This window comes from Myotis nattereri (genome assembly GCF_964212035.1).
Source record: "Myotis nattereri genome assembly, chromosome: 9".
Lineage (NCBI taxonomy): Eukaryota > Metazoa > Chordata > Mammalia > Chiroptera > Vespertilionidae > Myotis > Myotis nattereri.
In genome coordinates, this window is record NC_138084.1 from 3,311,945 (window position 1) to 3,331,315 (window position 19,371).

At 58.0% G+C, this 19,371-nt stretch overlaps 2 protein-coding genes across 2 annotated transcripts; both read right to left on the reverse strand.

Moving 5' to 3' along the window:
- Positions 1-454: 454 nt before the first annotated feature.
- On the reverse strand, positions 455-8,095 carry TUT1 (terminal uridylyl transferase 1, U6 snRNA-specific). Its single transcript, XM_081099328.1, has 9 exons — positions 8,002-8,095; positions 6,018-6,208; positions 4,927-5,242; positions 4,673-4,773; positions 3,213-3,682; positions 2,532-2,641; positions 2,285-2,395; positions 2,018-2,110; positions 455-1,635 (listed from the first exon to the last, which is right to left on the reverse strand). Exons 1-9 carry the CDS (start codon positions 8,081-8,083, stop codon positions 509-511), a joined length of 2,601 nt encoding a protein of 866 aa, XP_080955454.1. The 5' UTR covers positions 8,084-8,095; the 3' UTR covers positions 455-508.
- A 2,421-nt stretch (positions 8,096-10,516) lies between these two features.
- On the reverse strand, positions 10,517-19,322 carry MTA2 (metastasis associated 1 family member 2). The gene is made up of 18 exons (XM_081098127.1): positions 18,748-19,322; positions 18,105-18,172; positions 17,661-17,754; positions 15,593-15,710; positions 15,413-15,476; positions 15,130-15,247; positions 14,755-14,857; positions 14,478-14,577; positions 14,130-14,318; positions 13,955-14,029; positions 13,816-13,874; positions 13,555-13,652; positions 13,285-13,424; positions 12,805-13,033; positions 12,542-12,631; positions 11,773-11,891; positions 11,530-11,672; positions 10,517-11,317 (listed from the first exon to the last, which is right to left on the reverse strand). Exons 1-18 carry the CDS (start codon positions 18,773-18,775, stop codon positions 11,152-11,154), a joined length of 2,001 nt encoding a protein of 666 aa, XP_080954253.1. The 5' UTR covers positions 18,776-19,322; the 3' UTR covers positions 10,517-11,151.
- Positions 19,323-19,371: the final 49 nt, after the last annotated feature.

The following is a 19,371-nucleotide window of genomic DNA, read 5'->3' on the forward strand; positions in this document are numbered from 1 at the left end:
GATGGTCTTAGGCGACCCCAAAGGGGTCGCGACTCACAGGTTGAGAACCACTGTCTAGTGGATAACCGTCTGAAACTTAAATTGGTTTTCTCTCATTGGACTGCCTTGCAGCTCCGGGATGCTATCTCTGCAGAAGCAGGGGAGGGGCCAAGGGAGAGCAGCCCTTTCGTGCCCACCTCCTGTCACCCAGGAGTGGACAGTTTAAGACAAACTGATGGGCTGCCCTTTACCCATGTCCAGGCCTGAAGGTCAGGCAGTCGGGTGTTCTCACAGGCACTGTGCAGTACCCGCACCCGCACCCCAGCACCCAGAGCTCTGCTGAGAGGCTGCAGGCACCAAAGGGTCCCAGCCACTCCCTCCAAGTGTGACAGAGGCTGGCAGGGCGGCCAGGCCTCAGAAGGCTGCGATAAGGCTGGGGCGCGGAAGGAGGGCCGTCACCAGGTGGGAATTCCAGAAGCTGTAGCAGGTATTAAACCAGCAGCTTTATTGCCCTTTCAGGTGCCAGGCTTCACTTAAGGAGATTGCGAAGGGCTTGAGGGAGGAAAACCTGTAAGAAATGATGGAGATCAGGGAACAGGCCTTGGGAATCCTGCAGTGGGGTCACAGTGAGCGCCTGGTCGGCCTGGGAGGCAGACACCACGAAGGTCAGGAGCGGCTCAGCCTCCGGCCTCTGCTCGGCACTGCCCAGTGCTCTCAGCTCCTGGGTCACGCGAGCCTCCGTCGCCAGCCACTCCACCCCCGTGCCCGCCCCGCCCGCGGTGCCTGCCTTGGTCTGCTGCTGCAGGCATCTCCGGGCCCGCCGCCGCCCCTGCCACACTCGGTGCCACAAGGCACAGCGCCAGCTCACTGGAGAGAGCGACGCCCCCTTCCTCGTCTCAACCTGGGCCCCTTCTTCGGTGGCCTGAGGTCCTGCATGGCCTGGCTGCTGCTCTTCTCCAGGGGCCAGCAGCTTTGCAGTTGGCAGGGGAGGCGCCGCTGGCTGCCCAGGGCTCTGCAGGGCCCAGTCTTGTGTAGCTTCTCCAACCTCTGTAACCATTTCTTCCAACCCTTCTCCGCTCGGGCCCCCTGCACACGCCTGCGGCTCCTGCTCCCCGTCCTCGGGGCTGTTTTTCTGTCTGACTATTTTCAGTCTCTTGCGTGACCCTTCCCGGGGAGAACCCCCAGTCCCACCTCCCTCTGGCCGCAGTCTCTTGGTTCCCTGTTCCAGCCGGCACCCCAATGCTTCCCTTAACACCTGGGCCAGGGCAGCAGTGAGCTGGGTGAAGGGAGCAGGAGGGAAGGGGATGGGGGTTGCAGACAGCAGGGCGCTAGGGGAGCTGGGCTGCAGAAGGGGGAGCAGCCCCCAGTCCCGACCCCGGGAAGAACGGTGCTGGTACTGGAGGCTTCGGCAGTAACTGGCTGCCGCGCGGCAGCAGTTCTGTAGCCGCCCGGCTACCCTGCTGGTTACGTTGGCTGCCACATTGTGACTCAGGTCAAAGGGGTCCTGGAGATTCATGGGGCCGAGACGCAGGCCTTCCCAGCGGTTGGAGGGCAGGTCCCCCGCCACAGGCAGTGCCTGACCCTCCCGAAGGGACAGCAGTGAGCCACGAAGATCCCAGCAAGACACACAGGAGAAGAACTGGGCCAGCAGGGAACCTGGAGGAGGAGGAAGACCAGGGAAGGGGGGTGACTCAGAGGCCAGAACCGAGACAGGCCCTGAACCAGAGCCATTCACTTAGCAGGACTTGCTTTCCCCCTTCAAGGAGCTCACCAGTGCCAGCAGCCAGGCCTCTCTGAGCCCTGCAAGCAAGAGGCCAAGCTCGCACGCTGTGCCCCTAGCAGCGTCCTCCCCTCCCCAGATGCTGCTCCTTCCCCTGGCAGCAGTGCAGCCCCCCTTTAATCCAGGACCCGACTTCTTCAGCTGTGAGCGGCAGTAACACTAGCTGACCCTAGGCGCTGTGAGGGCCATGCGGCCCCAGGAACTGTGGGTGGATGCCACCTGCCGCCATTAACATCTCCTCCTGGTCCCCACACTCACTCAGGGGCTCCTTGTTGGCGCTGGGCTCCAGTCTCGAGGCATCTCTGGGGAAACTACAGTCCCAGCCGTCCACCGCCACCTGCTCACCCTCACCTGGGAGAGGAGAAAAGGGGGGGTCAGCCTGGAAGCTGGAAGACGGGGGGGGGGGGGCGTTGGAGAGAGTGGTGACAAGGGAGCTCTCAGTCCCCTTGGAGCTCAGGGTGTCTACATGAGATAAAGAGCAGGTGAGATGACGCTAACGAGAGAGGGTGGAGGCCGGCTGCGTACCTGCTTTCTGGGTGAGCTGGGACACAGTGGGCAACACAGGAGGGTCCCTGGTCTGAAGGAAATAGATCACGAGCAAGGTCAGGGCGTAGTTATTGAGAAGGGGGCCACTCCCTGGGGAAATGATGATTCATGAGATTAGAGGTGCTTCCGGTGCCCTCCCAGGCGGGTTTTCTCAACCCTGGTTTCTGTATCTGCCTCCCTCCTTTGCCCCAACACCAACTCAGCCCCTGGGCCGTCCAACTCTCACCTGTCAGCCCTCGACCCTGAGCCCAGCAGCGGAGGGTGTACACCAGGGGCCGCACCCGCTCATCCAGCTCGGAGCAGAGACTCAGGAAGCGGGAGTTATGCAGGGCCAGCCTGGAACAAAGAGCAGACAAGGATGTTAGGGCGCAGGAACCCTCTGAAGGCATCTCCCCCAGATCTTATTCCAGACTTGGTAAGGGGAGCCGGGAATAGGCCAGGAGAGGGTTCCCACAGTGTCTGCTGACACACTGGCCTTCTGAGAGGCTGTGCAGAGCAGGCCGCATGCTACCCGTCCTCTATGCCTGTCGGACATCCACGGAGCAGATCACTGTAAGGCTGCTCAGAGCCTTCGTGTGCAGAGCAACGAAGACAGGAGGGAGGGAGGAAAGGAAGAAAAGGGAAGGAGGAAGAGAGAAAGAGGAAGTGGGGAAAGGGAGGGAAGGGAGAAACCTATTTGTGTTTAACTTAGCATTTCCCAAATCGATTCAACCATGAAACTATCTAAATCCCTTCAAAATAGCATTTCCAAACCCCCGCTTCATGGACACGGAATGGCAGCCACAGGAGGTGCGTGGCAGGAAGGACGGGACCCAACAGGACAACCTCGAGGCCAGCAGATGCAGGAGCGCCCCACACCAGGCTTCCTCCTCAGCCGCCCCTCCCCAATCACCCCCGAAACAGGTACCGGTTACTGAGGGAGACGTCCCCGTGGAGACCTGAAGGCCGATGGCAGAACTTGACCACGGGGCGCCGGGCAGAGGGCACAGTTTGGACTCGGTACACTCCAGGAACACAGCCCCGAAGAATGGACCCCACCAGCTCCAGCATGGCTCCCTGCTCGGTCTTCTCCCCCTTCGGGGCCTCTGCCAGCTCCAGAGCCTTCCCCAGCTCCCCCTCTCCCCGGTCCTCCTGCAGCGGTGAGGCTGGAGGCAGGGACTGGGGAGAGGCCAGGGTCTCGGAGGCCAAAGCCGAGTCCGGAGTCGGAGGTGCCACAGAGGAGGAAGGGATTTCAAAGTCCAGGGCTTCTGAGTCTTGGGGAGAAGCTGGGGGCTGCGAGTCTGAAGAGGATGCTGGGGTGCAGGCCAGGGCTTGAGGATCCAGCGGGGATGCGAGGGCCGAGTCCAACGACGGAGACTCCGGAGCCTTTGGGACCGGCTGTGGATGGGAATGAGCTGAGTGAATTCCTCTCCTGCTGTCCCCTAATCAAGGACCATTCGGTCCCCAAAACAAACTATGACTTACTGCTTATTATGTGCCAGGCCCTATTCCAAGGACTTTATACCTATAACTCATTTAATCTTCACAATACTTTTCTTTTCATTAAAAATAACCTTTCAATGACATAAAACAATGGTCTCTAGCCTACAGAAATGTCATTGTCAAAAAAGGCAGAGAAACTGTTCCAGGGGAAAGAAGACTAAAGCGACAACGCAAGCGTCCATTGTGAGGGCGGCTGACCAGACGGGAGTGTGTACTGCCCATGAAAGCCCTGCCGAGCTTTACACCTGCTCAGCGTAACATTCCCTCAACGTGCTAACGGCACTGTGTTCTGCACACGCTAGAGCCCCTCGGTTCCGAGGTGGTGCACGCTGGAACAGGAAGGGGTAAAGGCGTGGTGTGCAACCTGCTCTCAAATGATTCAGAAAATACAGTGTACGTGTGTAGAGACGATGATAAAGGAAATTTTCTTTTAAAAGTAACCCTTTTTGAGGGGCTGGAGGTAGATGGGAACTTTATACTTTCTGCTTAATTTTGCTGTGAACATAAAACTCTGAAAAATGTAATAACCCTTTCCTATTCCAAAAGCAGAACCTGTACCTCAGATAGTAAAAAACACAGAGAAGCAAAAAACATAACCCCAAAATGACCTCATTATATGTCCTATTATATATATATATTTTTCCAGCCAAAATAAGATATACATGCCATTTTGAAATCTGGGCTTTTTCCTGTTACAAATGCCATCTATCTCATGTCAGTTCATTTGCATATCAATCCACATCCACATTCACATTTCTCGAAGTACAATATCTTTCAGGCAGCTCCTATGATCCCCTCTTAACAGATGAGGAACTAAGGCCTGAGAGGTGACCTGCTTGCCCCGTCACATAGCCATTCCCACTGACGACCACCCTGGTCACTCACCGGGGGCTCTTCCAAGTCACCCAGATCCAGGAAGAGGTCAAGATCACAGTCATGGACGTCAAAGCTGTTTATGGAAGAGCCAAAAGGGTGGACCACACAGCCTGGGTGCGGAGCAGAGAACAAGGTCAGGAGACATTGGGGGGCTAAGCGTGGAAGCACAAAGATGAAAGAGCCACCGAGCACACACGGCCAGCGGAGGGGGCACCGGGGAAGCAGGCGGGGGGACAGCATGGGCTCGGGCGGGAGGCGCTCACCGGGGAAGAACTCTGTGAAGACCTCTTGGATCAGCGCCACCACGAGGCTCCGAAGCTGCCGCTCGGCCTGGGACAACTCCCGCAGCCCCACGAGCTTCACCATCTGCGCCCCCACGTCCGGGGCCTCGGCCAGGGCTGTGGCCAGCTGGTGACTGTCGGGGGCCGCTCCTTTGGGAGATTTGGAGGCCGGCCTCTGGAATTCTTTCTGTTCCCGTGGCCGGACGCGCAGGCGCTGTCCCCCCAGGCTGTGCTGGGGCTGGGACAGAACAGCCTCCCGGGAGCCCACGTCCCCCATCTCCACGATGGCAAACACTCCCTGGGAAATCACAACAGGGGCAGGGATGACGGGTCCGCAACCAAGAACCCAAACGCGTGGTCTGAGAGGGGGCACGGAAGGTTAAACGGGGAGCACCCTGTGAACTGGGAATGTCTGCTTGCTGTTTCTGGAGCAACGGGAAACATTTGGACAAGCAAGTCTCTCCTTCACTTGGATCCCACACATGTTACTCACCCCAGTTGGCCTCTGAAAGTCTCACTTTACCTATCCCATTGCCCCACTCTTCCCAATGACGTGATTTCACTGGTTATATTGGACCCATCCCCTCACCTTCCTGCTGTGATTAGAGTCATTTAACGTAGATGAAGAATCCACGCAATGAACACTGTGCGAGATAAAATCATAAGCCCTGCCTCTAACTTACCATCTAAGCATGAGGGCAATAGGATAGTCGTGTTGCTATCTTGTGGCTGAGTTCAATGATGTTCACTGGGCAAGGGGGTGGGGGAAACTGGGGACATGTGTCAAAATGAACCATTTTTTAAAAATTCGGCTCCAAGCAGCGCCTAGTGCAGTCAGCAGTTAATGGTAATTGGCAAGTAAGAGACTGGCCGAACAAGTAAACAACCAACAAGTACCCCATGACTAACCCGGTGAACTGAGAAAGTTCACGTTGGGTGTTATTCACAAAGCTGACCCAGTCCATGGGCAAGCCGCGTTAGGAGCTGGCCAAAACGGACGCCTGGTTCCTCTCATCTCTTTTGCTGCGTGGAACACCTGACTCCTCATTTACCCCCAGACGCATTCATTCTACCTTGTCCTTATCCATGACGACACTGGCCACAGGTCCAAACGCCTGGAAGTACTCAGAAAGCTGAGTAGAATCCACATCCCGGGGGAAGCCACTGACAAACACACTTCGAAGTCCCTGAGCCTTTCGGGCAGCTCGTAGTTCTACCAGATGCCGGTGCTTCCGGCCTCCCAAGTGGGCATCCAGGCTGGGTCCTGCAAAGACAAACACGAAACAAAAACTTCCAAACTCGCTCCTCAGGGTGCCTGTTACCCGCCCCCCTAAATCCTACTGACCCTTCCAAGCCATAGAAAGCGTGAACTTTGAATAAACGAACTCCTGGCTCCCTCTGCCTTCCTCTTTTGTCCGTCTTTACATATAGTGCATTTCAAGCGGTTCCCAGAACTGACTACACTACAAGTATTTCTTTTTTAAAAAAAATATATTTTGTTGATTTTTTACAGAGAGGAAGGGAGAAGGATAGAAAGTTAGAAACATCGATGAGAGAGAAACATCGATCAGCTGCCTCTTGCACATCCCCTACTGGGGATGTGCCCGCAACCAAGGTACATGCCCTTGACCGGAATCGAACCTGGGACCCTTGAGTCTGCAGGCCGACACTCTATCTATCCACTGAGCCAAACCGGTTAGGGCTACAAGTATTTCTTAAACCAGCGGTCACCAACCGGTGGTCCACGGACCACTGGTGGTCGGTGAGGTCCGAAAGGTTGGCGACCGCTGTCTGAAACCATCTGTAAGTGCTACGAAGAGCAACACCTGCAAATTGTAAGAGAAAAAAAACACAGCTAACTTGTGCAAATAATACATAGAAGAACGAAATATACCAAGACCCTAGACCAGCAGTTCTCAACCTGTGGGTCGCGACCATCAGGAAACACATATAGCATATCAGATATTTACATTACGATCCCTAACAGTAGCAAAATTCAGTTATGAAGTAGCAATGAAAATAATTTTATGGTTGGGGGTCACCACAACATGAGGAACTGTATTAAAGGGTCGCGGCATGAGGAAGGTTGAGAACCGCTGCCCTAGACTATTTCCCATGGGTCATCTCTGAGTATGGTATAAAGATTACAAATGCCAAGATAGGAAGCCACACTGTCCAAGTTCAAATCCCAGCTCAATCAAGCCGAGATCTTGGGCAACTAACTCTCTTTGTGCATCAGCTTCCTCAGATATAAAACCGAGGTAACAACAGCACATAACCGACAGGAACTGTTCACACGGCACTTGGCAGAGAGTCTGGCACGCGGCGCACGAAGGAAAAGTTTAGCTGCCATTATGTTTATTACATTTTGAGTCAGCTGCTCGATGTCATCACTGTATGGATGGGGCCAGGGAAGACTGGGTTTCCGGCTGGCCCTAGTGGGACGTAGCAGCGGTGCCATTCACAAAGAAAGAAAGGAAAAAAAAAGACTGGGAGGTCCTGTTAGGGAATATCGTGATTCTGACTTCAAAGGTCAAACCCGAGGTTTCATGGAGCGCCTGTGCTGTCATACAGGACCTTGCCAACTTTTAGAATCCCACCTGCCGGCCATGCTACTCGCCCTTCCTTGCCTCTGCAGGGCTTCCCTGGCTCCATTCCTGGCTTCCCTGGCTCCATTCCTACCTTCCCTGGCCCCGCCGCTCCGCACACGGCTGCAGAGCACGGAATGGCCTCCACCTCTAGGTGGCGTGCTCCCGCATTCCCTCCCCCCGCACCCCCCCGCACCCCTGCAGAGCCCAGCGGGAACCCCAGGCGCACAGTGGATGTCCAACAAGTGGCGGTCAAAGAGGGGGTACAATGGGAGGTTTCGGATGGCGGGAAGGAGGCTGTAAGGTGGTGGGGCTTCCCCCACTCTAAGTCCTTGGGCCGGACGGAGGGAAGACGGAGGTGGGCGACACTACCTATCGCCGCTTGGCAAGGATGACCTGTTACCCTAACTTTCGCCAGGACCCAAAGACGAGAGCCCACAACCACCCCTCCTCACTAGCCACCGCTTACGGTTGGCTGTGGTGACGTGGCAGAGGCGGCAGCGGAAAGCGCCACGCGGCAGCGACTCGACATCCGAACCCACCGCCGCCATCGCGACTACCCGGTACCGACCGACTGCAACCACTTCCGCCACCAGCGGAGCTCGCGCTTCCAAATCGCAATGCGCTGGAAAGCAACTTCCGCCAGCCCGATCGGAAGTGACGTAAGGCGGCAAACCGTGTAGGCGCACACCTCCGGAAACCAGGTCCCTTCGACTCAGGGTTCCGTTTCCCGCGGGTGTTAAGGCTTTGGAAAAGCCGCCCCATCCACGATCCTTATCTGCATGCCGTAAGCCGATTGGTGTGCTCTGAGCTGTTCCGGTGCTGATTGGCCCAAAGAATCGTGAATAATCATAACGACAGACACAAAGGCGGGCGCGGGTGACAGCCGCTGTTTTCCAGCTGGGGGCGGTGGGCAGGCTGTGCTCTTCTGCGAGGGGCAGTAGAGACCCGCGCTGCTGTATGCTCCGCCCTGGGTTTCCCTGGAGAACAAACGCGGAGGGTGAGCAGCTCCGCCCGCCCCGTCCCCTTCCGGACTCCGAAGGGCCACAGCCAGATGGATGAGCAAGGCTTTGCTTCCGCAAAGGTGGGCTGCACTCATGTGGGGCCCGAGCCACAGCCACCTCAAGGCATGGGCCGAACCTTCTCTGGTGGCAGCTGAGTAAACGGCATCGGAGGAGGAGGCGCCGCTTCCCCCCCCACCCCCCACTTGTCTAGTGAGTGGTCAGTGCATCCTGACCTACAAGTGGAAGCTCAGGACAGGAGCGGGACGGCGCTGGGGAGGCCCAGGCCCAGGGAGCAGGAGCTAGAGCACTGTCGATGGGCGAAGCCGCCCTTGCTGTGGTTGTCAGCTCGTAGCTGTGGCCTCGGGAAAGAGCCTCAAGGTCTGCAACCTTAAGCAAGTGACAACTGCTGAGGCTGTGCCCCTCTCCAAAGGAAGTGTGCAAGGAGCACAGGATAGACGTCTGATCTCTCCCCTAAGGTGCGGAGACCATGAGAAAGACACCTACTAAGGGCTCCTGGTGGCTAACTGGATTCAAATTTGTTTTTGCTCACCTGAGGTTATTTTTCCCATTGTTTTTCCGAGAGAGTGGGAGGGAGGGAGGGAGGGAGACATCTGCCTTCCCCACGTGCCCCCACTGGGCGTGCCCTTGACCGGGAATCAAACCCATGACCCTGGTGCTCTAACCTCTGAGCACATGGGTCAGGGCTGGACTCAAATTTTATTTTTTTTTAACCTGGGACCCATCAGTGCACAGGTTGATGCTCTATCCACTGAGCCAAACCAGCTAGGGCTCAAATTTTATATTTCTTTTCTTTTTTTATTTCAGAGAGGGAGGGGAAGAGAAACATCAATGAGAATCATTTATCAACTGCCTCCTGTACACTCCACACTGGGGATCGAACCCGCAACCCAGATATGTGCCTTGACTGGGAATCCAACCGGGACCTACTGGTTCATAGGTTGATGCTCAACCACTGGGCCCCACCAGCCCGTTTGGCTCAGTGGATAGAGCGTCGGCCTGCGGACTGAAGGATCCCAGGTTCGATTCTGGTCAAGGGCACAGGAGGCAGCCGATCAATGATTCTCTCTCATCATTGATGTTTCTACCTCTCTCTCCCTTACTCTCTGAAATCAATAAAGATATATTTTTTAAAAAGTAAAAACAAAAATTAAAAAAACAGAGCCTAGCAGGAGCCTCTCCCACGACCTGCACTTCGGGCAGAAGCCTGCACAGAACTACAGGGTCCTGCCAGCTGCACCAGCCCTTGGAAAGGAGCTCCTCACCGATGACAGCGCCTTTGGACCGTTCCCACTGAAAGGACTTGGAGTCCTCGTTTGCGTGAGGACAGATCACTCTGAAGGCTGCCCAGAGCACAGAGCTACCTAGCTGGAGAGGCCTGGCCCCAGGGTCACCTCACAGCCGAGTTTGGAGATGGCACCACCCATCAGTTGGCAGGCGCTTTGCCTACTGGGCCTTGCGACCTCGGTCTCTCAACTCTAAAGGGCAGGAGCACTAGAGTGGGCCCTGACATGAAGGCAGCTGCTGAGGCCGCCTTGGGGACCCAGGAAGCAGCACTATGCAAATAGACTGGAGCGAGGTGGTAAGATCTTGCAGTACCGCCCCCGAGTTGGCTACCTGTCTCGCTCTGGCCTCCCAACAACTCCCAGAATTCCATAGGAAAAGGAAAAGGAGAGTTAAGAATTAGGAAATAAAGAAGCATCTTCACACACACATACCCATCCTGTGGAGGAGTCCCATCCAGAGAACCAGCTCATCCCAACTGCTTTGAATAAACCTGGGTCACCACAGGGAACTGGGGAGCAGTTTGGGCCCCACAAGAGGGCCACCTGCCCAGGCTGCACCTCACAGAGCTGCTCCCAGGGCAAGCCCCATCTGTACTTTCTTGTCGTCCTTTATTTTCCAACTGAAGACACACACCCCCACACACTCATGGCAGAGAACAGCTGAGCCAGGAGGAGCTGAAGAAAACAGCTTTTTATTTGTTACTGTAAGAACCAATTACAGAATCGACATTTAAAAAATGGACAAAAGATCTTTATTTCTGAGAATTGGCGTACAAAAGGCGGAGGGGACAAAGGGAGGGGAGGAAAGAGTGAGCATGGGCTGGGTTTGATGCCAGCTTAGGAGCCTCAAACTGTTTAGCAAAGTCCGGACACCGGACAGGAAGAGAAACCCCCGTTAGGAAAAAGAAAAAAAGAACAGACATGGCAGTGCTCGCCCCCTCCCCCAACCAGGCGTCTGTTTACTCTTCCCCTCCCCGTCCCCTTTCACAAAGGGAGGCAAAATTTTTAAAAAATTAAAAAACCCTCCCCCTAAAACTGTCCAAGACAGCTGTGGGTCCTATCCCCCCAAAGAGGCCAGGTTCCCACCACGGGTCAATTCCTGCAGTCCGCCTTCATCACCAGGCACGGAGGAGCAAGGGAAGGAGACAGCCTTGAAGTGGTAACACCAGAGGGCGCCCAATCCCTCCAAGGACACACACTTGCTCCCTCCTTCCCTCCCTCCCTCCCTCCCTATGACACTCAAGAAAAGGGAACTTGGGTGAACTGGGCACCCACCCTCTAGCTTCCAGCCCCCCTCCCTTCCCCAGAAGTTCAGTCCTCCAGGACAATGGGCTCATTGGTGCTGGCAGGATGTGAGGGTGCAGGCAGAGAGACGGGGGGCCTCACTGCCATCAGCGGTGGCTTCACCTTCAGGGGCAAGTTGGGCCTGCGGGCAGCTCGCCGCATCTCCAGGTGAGTCAGAGCTTTCCGAAGGGCCCTGGCCAGGAAGAGGAGAGGGGAATCCAGAAGCCTACGACCCCAGCGCTGCAACCCCACACTCCACATGGCAATTCCTCCAGCCATTCCTGCCTGACACCCCGAGCCTGCACCCACGCTCCCTGTTGCTGGCCAGGCTCAGACACTCCTATTTCCCATGCCACCAACCTGGGTTGCCAACATCTCAGCCCCCTCCCATGGTGGGCTCCCTACCTGGTATCTTTTGTGGCCACAAACACCACAGGATTGGGGGCATCCGCTGGGTTTAGTTTCTGACGCTTGGCTGCTGGCTGGGAGCTTGAGCGAATCCCTGAAGCCAGGGGCCTTCCATTGGCAGAGAAGGGAACCCCTGCCATCTGGAAAAGGGTGGGCAGCACAGTGAGGGGCCTCTCTCTCAGCCCCGTCATAAACCAAAGCCCGCCCCCTCGGCGTGGCCCACGCCAGCCTGTCACTCACAGCCTCATAGGCCCGTTTCACCATGATGCCCCCCAGGCCTCGGCTCTGGGTCAGCTGGTTTCTGTTGATGGGTGTCTTGGTACCCCGAGGTGTTTTTGGTTTCAGAGGTGCCTGGGCCACTTCAAGGTAAAAAAACAAACAAACAAACAAACAAAATAACATTCACACTTCCTTTTCTCTATGCAGTTTCCCTGGGCATCCCTAAGCGTAGTGGTGGGGGAGGGGTTTGACAAGCAATTACCAGTACAGTTGACCCTTAATGTGGGGTTAGGGGTACTGACCCCCACACAGTAAAAAAATTCCCCAGATAGCTTTTCCTTAAAGTATATTTTTATTGATTTCAGAGAGGAAGGGAGAGGGAGAAAGAGATAGAAACTTCAATGAGAGAGACTCATTGATCGGCTGCCTCCTGCACACTCCCCACTGGGGTTCGAGCCTGCAGCCTAGGCATGTGCCCCTGACCGAAATTGAACCCAGGACCCTTCAGTCCACCGGCTAGGGCACCCATATAGCTTTTGACTCCCCAAAAACTTAACCAGTATTTCAAAAGTCACACAGGAGTATGATCTTGTCAAATCAGTATGGTCATATGGATAGCTCATGAGAAAATATTATTAACCTACAAGAGTACAGTTTGTTAAGACCAAATCTCTAAGGCCTGCATGGGAGAGGAGGTTTCGACAGTAAAAGGACTGAGAGCCTAACACCAGCCTAACTGGTTCCCCATCCTATACCCACCCTGTACCCAGTCTGGTTCCCCATCACATACCCAGATCTTTGACGATAGTTGCTAGGGGCAGCCGCACCAGAGGGTGAATCTTCAATGGAGTCTTGGCGGCCTTAGGGAGTCGAATGGAGCCTGGAGAAAAAGGTGAAGGGGCTTATCTACTCAGGCCTTTTCTGGGGCAGGAGCCATGTCTAAATCTTCACAAACCCCTGAGCCTACTATCCCCACTGTCACTGAACACCCAGAGACACACTGGCCTCTGGCGGGGCAGCCCTAACCGCCACCAGCTCAGCACTCCTGCTTACACTCTGCCTTGATGGCATTGGCATTGATAGGGGCATAGGGTCGCCGAGCAGCCCTCCTCGGCTGTAACAGGTCCCTGCACATGCGTCTGGCAAGACGGGTCAGCTTCGTGGTCTGGAGCAGGAATGTTTGCCTGTTCTTAGCCAGCAGCTTGGCCCGGTTGGCGCTGGTCGTATAGGGGGAGAGACTTTGGGCTTCAGGTCTCGACAAATGACCCCTTGAGTGTGGCTCCTGGAAGGACATAGGAAAAAAGAAAAACACAGATGGATACTGAGGCTCCCTTTCTGCCATTCTCTGAAGAGAGCTATTTAGTCCTGACTGATCTCTACCACCGTCCTGACCTCCTGGCTCCTATACCACCTTGCTCCTCCCTCCCCAACACATCAAGCCATCGCCATACATGGAGCTGAGTATTCTGGCCTTCACCTCAGTTCACACCAAGATGCTACTGCTGTCCCCTTCCTGCCCCCGTCAGTCCTTACTGTTGTGCCCCGAGCAGCCCCCTCAAGCTGGGTCGGCGTCTTCAGCCCCCCGTACTTCTTCCAGTAGATCCAGCAGGAAGCACAGAGGCGGCACTGCATGTTGGGCGGGCCCCAGGCGTACCACTGAGCAGACTGTGTGGCTGAAAGAGCAGAGAGGAGGTGGAGGTCAGCAGGGGGAGGTGGGGGGGCTGCCACTTGAGCCCCTCAGGTTCTTGGGTCAGAGCAGACCTCTCCCCACCCCCCGCATCCCTGGCCCTCCCTGGAACTCACTGTGGCAGCTCTCGCAAGTCAGGCCCTTCTGGAATCCTGCCCCGTTCATGCCAGGTTTTGAGCCCACAGAGATGATCTGGTTGGGGTTTGGTTTGGTGCTAACAGGGGCAGGAGTGGGGAGAAAAGAAAAGAATTCAAGGAAAACAACCCGTTTCCACCTTGTCTCTATAATAACGGGCCCTGCCTCCTGCCCAGCCCTAATGGCCGAGGACAGCACAGCTGGGGGGAGGAGAGGGAGCCGCGGGCCCCGCCATCACTCACTAGGTGGGGATGTAGACCTGTTTCAGTTTGCTGTCTGCTTCCGCTGCCTTCAATCTCTTCTGCAGGAAGAAGGACAGAGACGGGTCAGAGCGCATCTCAGCAGGAGGCCTCTGGCGCAGCCCCCTGGCCCTGGTCGTACCTGCTGGATGTAGCGGTCTGTGGTTTTCCACATGTAATAAAACTGGACTATGCTGGCCAGTGACTTCCAGGGCAGCTAAGGAGGGCAGAGGGAACAAGGGTGAGCTCGCAGCTGGGCCCAGGTCCTGGTCCCTCACCGGCCGTCTCTTCCGCCTCCCTGAGCCCCACCCACTTACAAAGTCCTGGCGAATATCATTGAAATCCTTCCCGTACTTCTCCAGGGCCTCCTCAAACAGCATGGCCTCGGAGGCGGACCATTCCTCCATCTCGTCCCGGCACAGCACTGGGCCCCCCTGGGGCACCAGCGTCGACATGGCCTTGGCCAGGTCATAGCCGTTCCTCTGCAGTGTGTCCATCGCATGGAACTATGGGCAGGTAAGAAACAATGTGGATGACCCGAGCCCCTCAGCATGCTGTCCTGCTGCCCTTTAAACACTCCCATTCGCTCAGAGCCGCCCTCTCCTGTCCCAGGCTCCGCAGTCCACAAAGCCCAGCCTGCCCGCCACCCACCAGCGCCTGCTCACCAGGGTGATATCTCGAGAGGCAGCGGCTGCACTCATGTGTAGGCTTGGCTGCCGGATGGAGCTGCTACAATCTAGGGCTCTGGCGAAGGTCCCCACCGCTCTGCGAGGGAAACCGAGGCGTCAGGAGGGAAAGAAAGCGCAGGCGGGCTGGGGAACTGAGCCAGATGAGGAAAAAGGACCACACCCAGGCCAAAGCGAGGATGCCCACCCGTAAGAAGAGGGCGCAGAACTGCGTTCACACCTCCCCCGTCCTTCTTCCCCATCCACCCACCCTCACCGGGCCACCACGAGAAACTGGTCGATCTGCCGGTCTGTGAGAGGGTTGTCTGGGTCCCAGACCTTCATCTCCATCTTCTGCTGGTTCCGGTTATCAGACTCCCCTGAGGAAAGGGCAAGGCATCATCAGGGAGAGAGAAGGGAGGTGGCGGACAGGTCCCAGCAGGAGATGAAGGCTAAGGTGCCATGGGTTCCATCAGGCACCTGGACTCTCACTTATCTGCCCACTGTGCCCACTGTCCCTTCCAGCTCCGGAGGCTACATTCTGTCAGGGTGACGGCACTGAGCGTGCAGACCGGCCCTGCACAAGCGCAAGCACACGACTCAGAGGCTCTGATGTCAGCTAAGCCAGCAGCCAGTCTGTCCTGCTGCTTACCCTCGGCCAGGCGATCTGGGATCTCAGCTTGGAATTTGCAACCAACTCGGATCTCCCCCTGGTCGGCAAGCAGCGTCTTCTGCACGGGGTCAAACACCAGGGAGTAGAAGAAGCAGTCCTGGCGGGGAGGAGGGGGAGGTGAGCAGGGCAGCAGTCCTCAGGGCAGGGCCAGTGCCCGCAGAGTCCCCGAACACACGCAGCCTGGCAGCCTGCGCCTCCTCAGTCCTCCTTTCCTCTTGCCTCTTGGGGAAATCCCCCCCTTCTCCCAACACCTCTTTCTCACCTCCTTTTCCAGATACTGGCTCAAGATATCTGTCTCGTTCAAGAGGGTCACGCTGCATTTTCCACTACAGGAGAGAGGTCAGAAGAGGCTGGGTGAGCACCTCACCCCAAAGCGTCCCGCTCACCACCCTCCTCTCCTCTCCCGAAGAGCGTGCTGGCCAGGGGCCTGACCGCCCCGTACCGGATGTGGGTGGCTGGCAAGGACTCAAACTGCCGAGAAAGAAAAAGTTCCCGGTGCTTCAGTTGGTGTCGCTGCTGCTCCGACACCCCTGGCTGCTTTGACTCCTCTTCAAACTCCCCTGGGAGATGGAGGAGGAAGAAACCAAGTCAGAACTAACCCAGCAAGCGGCCAGCGTGAACAGCCTCGCCCGGGGAAACCAATGCGTCCCGGGGGGTTTCCTCACCCCCCCCCCAGGCTTCTGCCTTCCTCACCCCCCCCCAGGCTTCTGCCTTCCTCACCCCCCCCAGGCTTCTGCCTTCCTCACCCCCCCCCAGGCTTCTGCCTTCCTCACCCCGCCCCCAGGCTTCTGCCTTCCTCAACCCCCCCCCAGGCTTCTGCCTTCCTCACCCCCCCCCCAGGCTTCTGCCTTCCTCACCCCCCCCCCCGGCTTCTGCCTTCCTCATCCCCCCCCCCAGGCTTCTGCCTTCCTCACCCCCCCCCCAGGCTTCTGCCTTCCTCACCCCCCCCCAGGCTTCTGCCTTCCTCACCCCCCCCCAGGCTTCTGCCTTCCTCACCCCCCCCCAGGCTTCTGCCTTCCTCACCCCCCCCCAGGCTTCTGCCTTCCTCACCCCCCCCCCAGGCTTCTGCCTTCCTCACCCCCCCCAGGCTTCTGCCTTCCTCACCCCCCCCAGACCAGCTCTCCCCCACCTCTCCATCGCTAATGCTCTTGGGAAAGGGCTGCTGAGGACAAACCATGGCACAGAAACACATCCCACCCCGGTGCCGTGCTCAGACACCAACCAGAAAGCCGAATCGGCCCCACCAGGCGGGCAAGAATGTCACCTTGTCTCCTCCTTCCTACCCCAGCCTGAGGGCCAGAAACGGAGTACGATGAAAAAGCATCACCTAAGGTGCCGTCGCACACTTCCTCTTTTCAGATTTCAGGAGATTCTGCTCTTAAACATCACAGGCAATCCTAACCGCCCCTCGCTTTCTACTTGGCTAAGTTTGTTTGTGGGGCTTTCAAGGGCAGTATCTCAACCAGTGCCAACACCTTCCTCCCCAAGGAGCTGCAACTTGCCCCGAAACCTTGGTGGAAAGGGTTAACGTGGCGGGGTGCCAACCAGAGTGGGAGGGGGCAGAAGAGCCACAGGCCCACATGCAGTGGTGCATTGTTCTGAACCACAGGGAGAAGGTGGGGGGTGCCACAGGCTCCACCCCTCGCCTGTGAGCTCCGGAAACCCTGTGCTAAGGGAAAGGGGACCACACCCCCCCACACCCCTTCTGATTGGACAAGGCCAAGGTCAGCCCCTGCCAGATGGAGCTGGAAACCCCAGAAGGCCAGAGACCTTGTTAGGCCCAGCTCCCCTGTAACCCCTTCATGCCCAAACCAGCCTGAAATAAGGAAAATCATTTGGGAAGGAGGAACAAGTAGGGGAAAGAAAGCCAAAGCAGGAAAGAAAAAAGAAATAAAGAAAGTTGAGAGTATTTTTTTTTGAAAGAAGACGAGAGCATAAGGAGAAGGAATAGAGAGGAAAAGGAAAAGGTGTAAAATGGAGTGAAGGAGAAACAGGAGACGAGAAAGAGGAAAAAGTGCAGGAAAACTCCCTGTGCTTCCTATCCTGTCCCTTCACCTGTCCCGCCACGTCCTGATCAGGAATCAGCCTGCTCCCCCACCACGCAGGCTTCTAAGTACCATCTCCTCCCCTGCACCTTGACCTTGGTCACCAGCCATCGTCCCAACAGAGCCAAATGCCCCGAAGAGTCCTGCCCCTCCAGACCTCCTCCTCACCCCCCATGTACATCCAACCACCTCAAAACAACAAATAAGTAAGTAAACAAACCGCCCCTCTAACACACTCCATTCACACACACACTCCCACACCGGCCACGGTCTGGCTCTCCTTACCCGGCTCCCAACCCCAACGTGTGAGGACAGGCCTCCCTCCACAGACCAGGCCCTTCCCACCCCCAAACGCACACCCTGCCTTGGGCATGCTACCAGGGGAGACACCTGCGAGGACATGCCCGGGCCTCAGACGGCGGGGGGCGGGGGGGGGGGAAGGGGTGCGGGGAGACAGACACTCACGCGCATTGCTGTCCGCCAGGCTGTTGAGGCTGCTGGAGATGTCCCTGCGCCGGAAGAGGCACACCACCTTGGCCTCCACGTTCCCATTTGCAGTCTAAGCGGGGGAAGGGCGGGGGAGCCGGTCGGTGAAAAGCGGAAAGGCACGACTAACAACAGTCAGTTTCTCAGGGACGCACCAAACCCCAGAAATTATAAATAAGGGCGCACGTCTAAGGACAGGCTTCCCAGCCCCTTTCCTCCGCCCCCGGGACAGAGTCAAGTACTTTTCCCACGGAGCTCAGCAGCCCTTCCTGACGCACGAATGAATGAATGACTATGAATGGGTCCTGGGGACGGCCGCCCGCTCGCTCTCTCTCCCACTGAAGTTAGAGACCTCAGCAGGCAGAGACCTCCGGGGGGGGGGGGAGGGGGAGGGGGAGGGGGAGGGGGCGCCGCTCCACTCACCTTGTTGAGCTCCTCAATCCGCCTCACCAGGTAGGGATTGCTGGAGGAGTTCTCAAAATAGACGTAATCTGCGGGGGGGGGGGGGGGGGGGGCGGAGGAGATCAGAGGAGGGGGGCCGGGGGGGGGCAGAGACAGGCGGGGGGGAGGGACAGCGGGAGGTAAGGGTCCTGGCAGACAGGACCCTGGAAAGTGGAAGTGGGGAGACTAAGAGAAAATGAGGGGCGCCCCCACCCCGACCACCTAGCTCCAGAATCCGACCTTTCGAAAGTGAGCCCTAAGTTAGCAAGAAGCAGGGGGCTGGCCTAGAGTCCCAACTCAGCGATGGGGCTGCACCCCCGTCTCCAGCGTAGGGCCCCCAAGTGGCACAGCGATCGCCCCGGCCCCCCGCGCCCCTCCCGGCTGGTTAGCTCCCGCGGGACCCCTTTCCCGAGCCCGCTCCCCGACAGGGGGGCCCCGACGCGGCCGGGCTGCTGCTGCCCCAGCCTCAGGGAGCCTCCGGGAGCCTCGGGTCCGGCCTCCTGGCCGACCCCGCACCCCGCTCCCCGTTCCGGTTCCGGTCCGCGCTCGGGACCACGCCGCCGGGGCCGAGCCTCTCGGGACCCGGCTCCCACCCGGGGCCCCGCAGCCCCTGCCCGGTACTCACCCCCCACCCGGTACATGTTGGCCGCCATGGCCGTTCCCGCCGCCGCCTCCGGCCGCACAATGGGCCCGGGAGGCTGGGGGGTACGCTCGGCCCGAGGCGAAGGCCGGGCGCGGGGCTGGCGCCGCGCGGAAGTCTCGGTCGGGCACGCGCAGCCGGCACCGCCGCCGCCTCAGCCGTCGCAGCTCATCTCCGCCCGCAGCGCCGCGCCGCCGCCACCGCCGCTCACGCCGGACGCCGAGGCCCGGGCCGTCGCTCGGCTTCTTCCGGAACGAGCTCGGCTGCGGCGGCTCGGAGCCGGCTCGGCCCCGGCCCTCGCGGAGCCGCTGCAGACGTTGGGCCCGCGGCCTCGGCTTCGCCTCCTCCCCGAGCGCCTTCGGCGGACGGGAGAACAAGGCGGGCGCTCGGCTCGGGTCGGAGAGCGAGACCCCGGCGCTCGGCCACTTCCGGAAGCCGCTCGGCTACCTCCGGCCCGCCGCGGCCCGCGCTCGGGTATTTCCGTGGCGGCTCCGTCCCGCCTCCGGGGGCGGGCGAGGAGCGGGCTTAACCCTCTCCTGGCCACGCCCGCCGCCCCGCCCGCCGCCCCGGGCTTCGCGGGGTTATTTGCGAGCGGCTTTCCCTGTCGTT

Coding starts and splice junctions, on each gene's coding strand:
- TUT1 (XM_081099328.1), bottom strand. CDS start 8,083: ATGGCGGCGGTGGGTTCGGATGTCGAGTCGCTGCCGCGTGGCGCTTTC. Junction 3,683..4,672: donor GTGACTTGGAAGAGCCCCCG/GTGAGTGACCAG, acceptor TCCCATCCACAG/CCGGTCCCAAAGGCTCCGGA. Junction 2,396..2,531: donor TCAGGGTCGAGGGCTGACAG/GTGAGAGTTGGA, acceptor TCATTTCCCCAG/GGAGTGGCCCCCTTCTCAAT.
- MTA2 (XM_081098127.1), bottom strand. CDS start 18,775: ATGGCGGCCAACATGTACCGGGTGGGGG. Junction 15,711..17,660: donor CCTGGCGGACAGCAATGCGC/GTGAGTGTCTGT, acceptor TCCATCTCCCAG/GGGAGTTTGAAGAGGAGTCA. Junction 11,673..11,772: donor TGAAACGGGCCTATGAGGCT/GTGAGTGACAGG, acceptor ACCCTTTTCCAG/ATGGCAGGGGTTCCCTTCTC.